Genomic DNA, 10,552 nt, shown 5'->3' with positions numbered 1-10,552 from the left:
CTCAGAAAATGTTTGTTCAATTTTGCCAAAGAACTAATAAAAGTTTCTTATGATTCAGACACTGATGTAAATTGTGAGTACTGAAGTGTAGGTAGGATGTAACTTTTCATTTCAGCAGCTGCATCTCTTACGTTTGAACCACATTTGACTCTCCATCAAGCTCTGTAGCTCCCCCCTGTGTCTTCTATTATGTTCAAACCGTGCAGGGCGTATAGTCTATTGAAACTGTAGAAATTATAGATAGTGCTCCTATTAACAGGAAGCCTTTGATCTCAGAGGTTTCTGAGTATCCTGTGCCCTGACAGGCTGTTGGCACCACAGCAGGAGGAGCAATCCCCCCTTTTTATTTTATCCTCTAGTCAGGCTTCTGAGCCCATCTAGAGGAGTTCCTCTGCCAGGGGTAGTGCTGGGGCTGGAAAGGCAACAGGATACAGCAGTTCCTGTCCTCTTCTCTTCCCACTCACCAGAATGCCCCCCTTTTCCTCTCTCCAAAGTTGCATTAACAACCTCAGGAAGCAGCCACTGCAGTTCTTTCTGCAGCAGCTGCAAGGAGGCAGGGGAGGGGGACAGATCGGAACCCCAGACTCCCACTTCCTAAGTTAAAGCAATGTTTCCAGACTCCAGAGGGAGGGGGGATGACTCCAAAAACTCCTATGGGCCTTGGGATGCTTTGTAAGTGTCATTATAGCCAGCAGAAGTGGACACAAAACAGGTGCATTTTGCAATCGGAAACCCATATATTTCCGGACTTGCAAAGTGTTCTGCAGAACAGAAAAAACACATCCGACAAAATGCATACATTTGAAAAATAAACCAAGAAAAAATGCATTCATTTAAAATATGCATACAAATACACTTTAGTCATTGGGTGGACGTGTACAAAAATGTGCACAATTTTAAAATGCAGGATTTTGTTCTGTGCTCTTTTAACTTACTAATAAACATGGTTGAGCCAGCCAGAAAATGGAATGGCAAATGCAGAAGAGAAAATTATGAAAATCCAGGAGTGTGACTCTGCTCACTCAACTGGATTTTTCAGCAACCTTGGATACCACTGTCCATAGCATCCTTCTAACTGGAGATACTGTGTTTCAGTAGTTCTATTCCTACTTAGTGGATTGTCTCCAGAAGTTGATGCTGAGAGATTTCTACTTATGCTAAGGGTCTTGATTGTGTGGAACACTGACATATGTACATGTGAGTAGGCACCCTGTTGCACACTTTCCATTTACATTGCTGCAGTCTTCAGCCACATATGCAAATTTGTAGAATGTGTTGAGACCTTTTCAAATCTCAAGTTTCTCACTCTTGCACCACGTGCTTCTAAGCACAGTTAAGTTTTGTGCATCAATATAGTAAGCATTTGCCAGTCTTCTTCGGCAACAGCATTCATCTTCAGGATTCAGAAAAGGCCTTACACTTAGCATTGGCCTTCAATTTGTGTGAGATCTCTTGCTTAAAGTAGAAGTATGATGCAAAAGCAGCATTGACTCACATAAAATGCATGGTGTCTTTGCCATTAAGTACTTCTGAGATTGGTTTTGACAGCGACATATCTTTCTGCATGCTGATGCAGCTGAGGTCTGGTACTTGGCACCCTTTTTGTTTGGTTTGCCAACATCAGCTTTCCTGAATGTTTTAACAAACTAAGCTTCTACATTTTGACCAACTGTAGCAGTTGGAAGCTTTCCTTCTTCATATACTTTTTTTTTTTTTTGCAAGAGGCACATTAGCAGCCATGTTTCTTGGATTCAATAAACAGGAAAAGCTTGACTGTCAAACATTGAAAATAGTCTTTTGGCTGCTGAGATACTGTTTCTTTAGTAAATTATTTGTACCGTAGGCTCTTCTGATGTAGATACACCAGACCAATTGTACCTACAGATAATATGTTGGAGTGTGTGTGTGTGTGTGAAAGAGATAATATTGTCTGGGAGCCTTTGAGTTTTACCTAATTGTGCTGCTTTGCCAACAGGAGGGAACCACTGGTAGAATGGATTTCTCCCTTCCCACCCTGCAGGCCCTGGTCCACACCACACACACACCTGGAGATTTGGGGAGACCTTCTGTAGCAGATTTGGAGGAGGATGGAGGGGTGCAGGGGGAGGAGAGATGGGATGTCCCATTGCATGAGTGGACTTTCACTCCATGAGGACTTCATCCAACCTCTAATCTGCTGTCCCTTTCTTATGGGGATCAACAGCTTGGGTTCTTTTTCTCCCTTAGCTTCAACAGTCCAGGAGATATTAGGTAAGCTCAAAGCATAGAGCTGACAGTCAAGTGTTTATAAGAACGTACAATTATTGAAACAAATGAATAATTAACACATTGGTAATCACCAATCAGCTTAAAAGTCTTTGTTTAGTTTTTCTACCCCTCTTCTGTCTCTTTCCTTTTCCTTCAACGCTTACAGAATTTTCAGCCCGTTCTTTGGGGAAGCAGGCTCTGGTGCATTGTTTTGCAGGGAGGCTCATCATTTACATGGGTTATATTTTTGGTTCTTGCTATATTCTGTTTTTTTTCTCTTTTCATTTCCACTTTGAGCTAGTATATTATGCAAATTATGCAAATTATGAATGCAAATTATGACAAAACAAAACTTTAAAAATGTTTATATTGTCAAATCTATTATATTTTTTTACATATATTCATTTTAACAGGTTAAGAATGTTCTTTATATCAACAAATTAAGCAATAAATGAGGACAATGGCCAAACAGGATTTAGAGGGATGAAATTGCCATTTGAGAAGACGGTAAAGCTCAAGGTGGTTGGTAGAGTTTGCTTTAAAAACAAATACTAAAATATCAAAAACCAAACCTTGCCTGCAATAGAAAAGTAACACATCAGGAAGAGTGGGCTAGGCTTGAATCTTAAATACTGTAGTTCAAATGTGCATCAAGTGTATGTTAGTTGCTAAAAATATACAACAGCTTCTGAAGACAGATAGAACACTATGGCATGATCTATTAGAATGATAAATGAGAACTTTCAGATAAACTTTATTGTACCAAATACTGTACAGAAATTGACTCACATGTGGTGTACTTAAAGTTGTTACTGTTCACTGTTATTTTGGAAAATGCAATTAAGAGAGAGAAAGTGTGCACTAGTGTTCCCATCTCAATTCACATTTTCAACCAACAAGACATCTGCTTTTCCCCCCAACTGGAAAATGACAACACAGAGTGTGTTTTGTCTATTACAGAAGTTGCTCAAAGAACTGGATGCATCTCTCTATGTGTTGGGAATCTTCATTCTCTGCTTCAATACTAATGAGAATTCCATGTTACTAAGATGCAGAGAAAAACCTGGATATTGAGTTTTTATGCAAATTAACTCATTTCGCTAAGTATCCGGGAATGGTTAATCCAGTGGAGGCTGGTGGCTCTATCTTCGTTGGGGCTGTGAATCAGCCAGATTTCTAAAGGAGCTATCCAAGGCGCTGAAACCTTTTGGGGATAGGGTTCAGATCCCTGGATAGCTCCTTTAGAGTACTGGCTGCTTCTGACTACATCCCAGAATGGAATCAGAGCCCCAACGAAATCGGAGCCACCAGCCTCCACTGGTCTAATCACTCCAAATCACCACACAGTCACGTCGATATCAGTGCAACGAAAGAGTTCGGGGTTGGGGAAGCAAAGTTAAATCTAACCAGCCAAGCCCCGCCACCATTTTATTCTGTCGTCGCCTCACCATCGCTCAATCACTCGCACGCTCGGTGGTTCCCAATTCACTTGCATACATATGAAGACACGTCGCCCTACCTCCTCCCTGGACCGGGCAAAAAAGACATTTCCTCAGCCAAACCGGAAGCCAGAGGGCGTGTATTTCTCTCTGTCTCTCCAGCCTTCATCGGCATTTCCCTCTCTATGGTACCTCCGCAACGTAACTTCCGGATTTTCCTAGGACCTCTGAACCAATCGCAGCGCTCTCTGCTCCTCCTCCTCCTCCCACCTTCCCCGCCCCCATTTTCCACCAGCGCCGAGTTGCCGTGCTGAGGCTGCCGCTGCCGCCGCCGCGGTTCGCTCCCTCCGTCAGTGCGCGCGCTTCTCTCTCTCCCCTCCGCTTCGCCCCTCCCCCGCCGCGGTTTTCCAACCAGCAGACGCCGACATAGCACAGGGGAAGAGATGGCGGCGGACGAAGCCGTAGCGGGAAGAGCGCGAGACGTCCGGAAGCCCGAGGAGGCGTCGCGAGGGCGCCGTCTCGAGCTGTAACCGTCCTCTCTCCTCCCCGCTCCCTCCCCTGCCAGCCCACCGGAAAGGGAGACTTGCCCCCCTTCCAGTTACGAGGAGCGCCCCTCAGCACTGCGAGGGGGCAAAACCGGCCCGCCGGGAAGGTTCCGGCTGTTATTATGCCCGGCTCCTCCGTTGCTCTCCAGAGCGCCCTCTCCGCCCGGGGCTGATGCTGAAACCCCCCCTGGCTCCGGCCGCCGCTTCTGACTGCTAGTACGGCGCCGGGACAGAGGGTCTGGGCTGCTCCCCAGGCATGTATTTCCTCAGTGGGTGGCCCAAGCGGCTGCTGTGCCCCATAGAAGCCCAGGAGCCTCCGCTCTATATTCAAGCGGACCCGCAAAGGACTTTGTTCGCCGTGTTGTCCCCGTCTCAGCTGAGCATCTGGTACAACAGGGTGAGTAGGAGTTCCTCGCTGAGTTGTCATTACCTGCTTTTCTGCTCGGTTCTGCTCCAAACGCTCCCTCCCCCGGTTATTTTTTTAATTTTTTATTGTCCTGGATCCTTCTACCATTCCTAACTGGGCTCAGCGAGATTAAAGATCAGTTGCTTTAACAATTCGATGCAGACCTCGAAGTCTTGAGGTTCAAATCCTTGCTCTGTCATGATTTCAATGCATGACATTGGCAAGCCGTTCTCTCTCTCTTTTCCAACAGCAAATTTGGGAATAGTTGATCTACCTCACAGGAGTGTTGTGCTGGATTAATAAGAGCTGGTTCTGAAGTGCATTACAAATTAAATTGCCTTGAGAAGTGGAATACCCAGAAGACCTATGCTGACTACATTGTGTGTGTGTGTTGTAGGTGTAGGTCTTGGTTCTGAATTATTGGGGAGGGTCCTTTAAAATGAGGGCTGCTAACTTCATTCCTTTAGTCTTCAGACTGACAGACTGTTTTTTACATAAGTACCTCTGAGAAAATGAACAAGTTGCATATGGTGATACTTATTTAAAGGGACAATGTCCTTTAAGATGTTTGAACAACTTTTTTTTCCATAGAACTGAAATGCTTCTAATCCCCCCCCTTTCCTCAACCTGTATCTACATTTTTTGTCAAATGATGGTTTCTCTCCATGGATGTTCATTTTTTGTATTTGTGGATATTGTGAAAGAGCCATTTAGGCCATAGAATTAAAGGCTCCATAACTTCATGTTCATTAATTTCCAGTCCTGTAATTTGTGGATATCTGGATCTTGTGGAAACAGATATGTTTGTGTTAAGAAACAGCCAAGTATCATTTAGTAAATGTGGAAGAAATATTTTATTTCAATTTTACACAAGGAGTCTGTCTTTTCACTACAGTTCTGCAGTGATAGTCCTGCTGCCTGTGTCAGAATGACCAGTTTCACCATTTGGTGTTCATGCCTTAACAAAATAATCCAGCATTGGGATTTGAAAGGCCATGGTGCAATGTGTTTCCCCCCGACATAGGAATTTACTTTTAATAGCCCATCAGTCAACAGATTGATTTAGGTTTATGTTTAATGTCAAAACAGCAAATCAAGAAGCTGAATTTCATAGGCAGTTGGATTCAAAATGCTTCTGCTTCATTTAATTCCTATGATGCAACATTATGTTACAGTGGCACTCTGTGACCTGTTGCACTGGTTGATCACTTACAAGCCTTTGAGCATGTTGTCTTCAAAGTATAGACTGCAGAGTAGATTGGCATGAGCCTGCCTCGTTATGATGCTGTCACATTTCAAGACTATAACCCTCAGCAAATTTATGACCAATGTCCTACTGCTAATCATTGGCAGTAGTGTTATCTACCTTTGACATAATTGTGGTATTTTTATAATGGTTCTGGTTGCTCCATATTAAAACAAAAAAATATATTATACAGCGGGAGAAGATGTAACTAACATTAAGGTGGTGGAAACACCTTCCCTGTTAGGAAAGGCAAGTGGAGCTTTTTAGTTTTTAAAAAAGATAGTAGTGGGAGGACATGAGAGGGACTTATAAATGCTTTCATAGTCTGTAATACTTATTCATCATTATAGTTAAATGTGACTAAATCTCTGTGGTATATTTCTGATTGCCAATTGTTGGGGAACAGACAAGTTTATACCTGCCTGTGGACCTCCAGTAGTATATTTTTTTCATTTTATTTATTAAAGTTTTGCATGCAACTTTAAGGGTGAAAACCGTCCCAAGGTGGCTTCCAAAGAATACAAATAGCAAAATGTCAAAACTATATTGCTGGCAGCTACTGGGAATAAAATGTTAGACTTGATGAACCATTGGTCTGATCCAGCAACACAAATTTATATGGAGTGTATTATTATTATTATTGTTATTGTTGTTATTATATTTATTTCTATCCTGCCTTTTGCCCAATACTGGGCCTCAAGGCGGCTTTAAATTTTTAAAAACATAAACATTTTAAAACCTTTGAATAGAAATATACAAAAGTTTAAAATATATTCCATTATTAAAACATTTAAAATACATGACAATTTTAAAGTCTTTAGCACAGACGAAGGCCCGGATTAATCATCAAAGGCCTGATGGAACAAAAAAGTTGTTGCCTGCCTCTGAAAGCACATCAAGGAGGAAGACAGTCTAGCTTCCCTGGGAAAAGAATCCCAGAGCACTGGAGCAGCCACCGAGAAGGCCCTCTCCCATGTTCCCACCAGGCATGCCTGTGATGGTGCTGGGACTGAAAGAAGGGCTTCCCCTGAAGATCTCAAAGCACAGGCAGGCTCATAAGGGAGAATACGGTATTTCAGATAACCTGGACCCGAGGCGTACAGGGCTTTATAGGTCATAACCAGCACTTTTAATTGTGGCTGGAAATAGACTGGAAGCCAGTGGAGCTGTTTTAACAGGGGAGTTATATGCTCCCTGTAACCAGCCCCAGGCAACACTCTGGCTGCAGCTCTTTGAGCCAGCTGAAGTTTCCGAACACTCTTTAAAGGCAGCCCCATGTAGAGTGTGTTACAGTAATTCAATTGGGATGTAACTAAGGCATGTGTCACCATGGCCAGGTCTGACAGCTCTAGGAACAGGCACAGCTGGCGCACTAGCTTTAACTGTGAAAATGCACTCCTGGCCACCGCTGAAACCTGGGCATCAAGGCTCAGGGCTGAATCCAGAAGTACACCCACGCTGCGGACTTGTGTCTTCAGGGGGGAGTGTAACCCCATCCAGCCCAAGCTGAATCCCTTTTCCCTGATCTGCCTTTCGACTGACCAGGAGCATCTCTGTCTTGTCTGGATTAAGTTTCAATTTGTTCGCCCTCATCCAGTCCATATTCCACCTTGGAATTGGGTGAAAAGGAGTAGCAGAGTTCCTTGTGATGAAGTGCTTAGTACAAAAATATTTTACATTCAATAACCAGCTGTATATTGGTGGGCTTCCTTCTGTTTACATTCTTATTCTTATTATTTATTTATATAGCACCATCAATGTACATGGTGCTGTACAGAGTAAAACAGTAAATAGCAAGACCCTGCCGCATAGGCTTACATTCTAATAAAACCATAATAAAACAATAAGGAGGGGAAGAGAAAGCAAACAGGCACAGGGTAGGGTAAACAGGCACTGGGTAGGGTAAAACTAACAGTATAAAGTCAGAACAAAATCAAGTTTTAAAAGCTTTAGGAAAAAGAAAAGTTTTTAGCTGAGCTTTAAAAGCTGCAGTTGAACTTGTAGTTCTCAAATGTTCTGGAAGAGCGTTCCAGGCATAAGGGGCAGCAGAAGAAAATGGACGAAGCCAAGCAAGGGAAGTAGAGACCCTTGGGCAGGCGAGAAACATGACATCAGAGGAGCGAAGAGCACGAGCGGGGCAATAGTGTGAGATGAGAGAGGAGAGATAGGAAGGAGCTAGATAGTGAAAAGCTTTGTAGGTCAACAGGAGAAGTTTATATTGGATTCTGAAGTGAATTGGAAGTCAATGAAGAGATTTCAGAAGTGGAGTTACATTCTGAAGACTAGGTTGCCATCATGTCAGTGTATGTGTGAAGACAGGGGTTTTTTTTGCAATAGGAAGATGTCTAATCTCGAGGGAATACAGGCCTACTTGAAAGTCAGTCTTAGCCCTGGAATCCAGGAAATCTAAGCTTTTAGATATGGATAATCCAAAAAGGAATTCCCTTTTGTGAAAACTCTTGAGTCTCTGTCTACAAACTGTAAAATTTAGTTATTTATATATGAGCATTGGTGGCATTATGACAACTTTAACTGTAGAAATGGTAGCTACTTTTAGCATCAATAAGAAACATTCAATTTTTAATTTTACAGTTCCTGACATCTTATCAGAGACTTCCCTCTGTGTTGCATATGTGCTGCTAGGATATTATACACTAGCATCATCGAACTCCTAACAGACCTGAAGCTGTCTTCAATACAGTCTCATGTAACAGTGTATGTAGTAGTATCCAATAGGGGGCAGGCGTGCATGGACAGCCCTGCTACACCAGCCCAGGTCCATACACGGCCGTGATATAGCGCTTCTGGGGGCAAGCACCAACATGAGTACAAAATGCTTGTTTCTGGAATGGGCACAACCTGCCCCCTTCCAGAAATGAATGTTTATTCTCGTTTTGGTGCTTGGCCCCAGGAGCACTGTATCGTGTCTGCATGCAGTTCTGGGAAAGTGGGGACAAGCAGGGCGGTTAGGCATGCACAGCTCCTTTGGGTGCTGCCCATGATGTAGAAGGGGCCACAGCTGAATGGCAGAACACAAGTGTGGAGTATTTGTGATTCAGGTATTTATGATTCAGATATTCAACACAAGTGTTGAGTATTTGTGATTCAAGTTACTAGCTTCTCCAGTTCAGAAACTTTCAAGAAGAACAAGAAAGAAATCTATTAACCTTGGTGAACTACTGCTATTTAAAACTGACAGTAATGAGTTGCATGGTCATGGTTCAGAAGGAACAGGAGCTATTTGGTTTGCACATTGGCCCTTTTCAGACAATCCAGGTTGTGGGTGGATAGGGAAACTAAGTAGTGCGGAGGGTTAGGGAAACCACAACGCACATGCCCCTCACATGACTGGCAGCCATGCTGTGCGACATGGATTACATACCCATCCCCGTTCCTTGGTTCCCATGTTGTTCTCCTGCTGCCGCCGCTTATCCCAGCATCCCCTGAGGCGGGAAAGGGCATGCGCTGGCTGCTCCAGCCATTGCTATGTGATGGCGACCGTAGAGAATGGCTGCACTATCTAGAGCATTTCCAGAAGTGGCAGATGCTCTAAGCTGCCTTCTCTGTGGTCGCCTGGATTTCTCCATGGAGCTGCTGGATTTACTGATGATGCACACGACACATGAACCCTCCCTGAGGTATGTTACCTCCACTGCACAGGGTAGCTAATGGGGGTGGGTATTTCACCCATCACGGGGGGTGGGGAACATGATACGCTAACCCACCGTGGATCACTGAAATGTGACCCACATTAAATTAGTGTAACATCTGAGCCCAGCCATTGGGCTGTATCCAGTTGGTGTCACTCCACTGATAGTACGCCCTTTGATCCAATGGAACGAGGATGGAGATTTTTCTCCTTCCCCCCATCCTGCCATGATCACTTGAAATCTGCTCTGGAGAGTTACTCTTTGGAACAATTGGCGGGGGGGGGGCAGTTCAGGGAGAGGAGGACTCATCAAAAATTGTGTTCCTTCCAGTTCTGCTGACAGGAGCCTCTGCAGGATTGGTGAGCACTCTATAAGCAGAAGTGACATCAACTGGGTATAACCCGTGCCTGCAAATATTCACCTGTATGTTTCGATGCAAAATTTCAAGCCAGTTCAACATTATATAAACCAGTTTTTCTCAAGTGTTATATGTGCATTGCCCAAACAATTTTGCATGTGTTGTTAGGTACTCTACAACTGGTTAAAGTGTGGGGTGTCCCATGTCTAGATTGCTTGAAGAGACATTGAGGTTGTCAATCCATGAAAGCAGAAAAGCAGGGAGTGGCTGTTGCTGTCAGAGCTCAGTGGTTATACCTAATGCTGCTTCCAAGTTGCAGGGTGTGGAAGTTTGTGGATGGAACATGACTTCATAAAGTCTGGTGTGAACTTGAATTGTTTAGCTGGCATATTGAAGACTGTAATTGGCTTAAGACAATGCATGATCTTACAGGTAAACAGTAATTGCTAATATGCATAATACATAATACAGTGCTGCTGCTACCACTCCATATTTATGTGCTCAGGAAATTTCCAGTCATTAATAATGTATGTGTAATTCAATATACAATTCATGTAATAGGAGACAACTATGAGTGGGGAAGCTTACAGTCTGGTCTCCAGAGTTCACTTCAGTTGCAGCAAACAGTAGGTTGGGGTGTTGCAGGTAAAGCAGTATCCTT

General features: G+C 43.6%; 1 protein-coding gene across 1 annotated transcript in view; it reads left to right on the top strand.

Moving 5' to 3' along the window:
- Positions 1-4,472: 4,472 nt before the first annotated feature.
- RIC1 (RIC1 homolog, RAB6A GEF complex partner 1) overlaps positions 4,473-10,552 on the top strand; it is a 62,891-nt gene continuing 56,811 nt past the window's right edge. The window contains exon 1 of the mRNA XM_063129277.1: positions 4,473-4,628. Within this exon, the coding sequence (XP_062985347.1) occupies positions 4,488-4,628 (141 nt within the window). The 5' untranslated portion in view covers positions 4,473-4,487. The remainder of the gene's footprint in view (positions 4,629-10,552) is intronic.

This window comes from Elgaria multicarinata, chromosome 6 (genome assembly GCF_023053635.1).
Source record: "Elgaria multicarinata webbii isolate HBS135686 ecotype San Diego chromosome 6, rElgMul1.1.pri, whole genome shotgun sequence".
Taxonomy (NCBI): domain Eukaryota; kingdom Metazoa; phylum Chordata; class Lepidosauria; order Squamata; family Anguidae; genus Elgaria; species Elgaria multicarinata.
The sequence above is the reverse complement of the archived record's forward strand: the minus strand, read 5'-3'. Positions and strand labels throughout refer to the sequence as shown.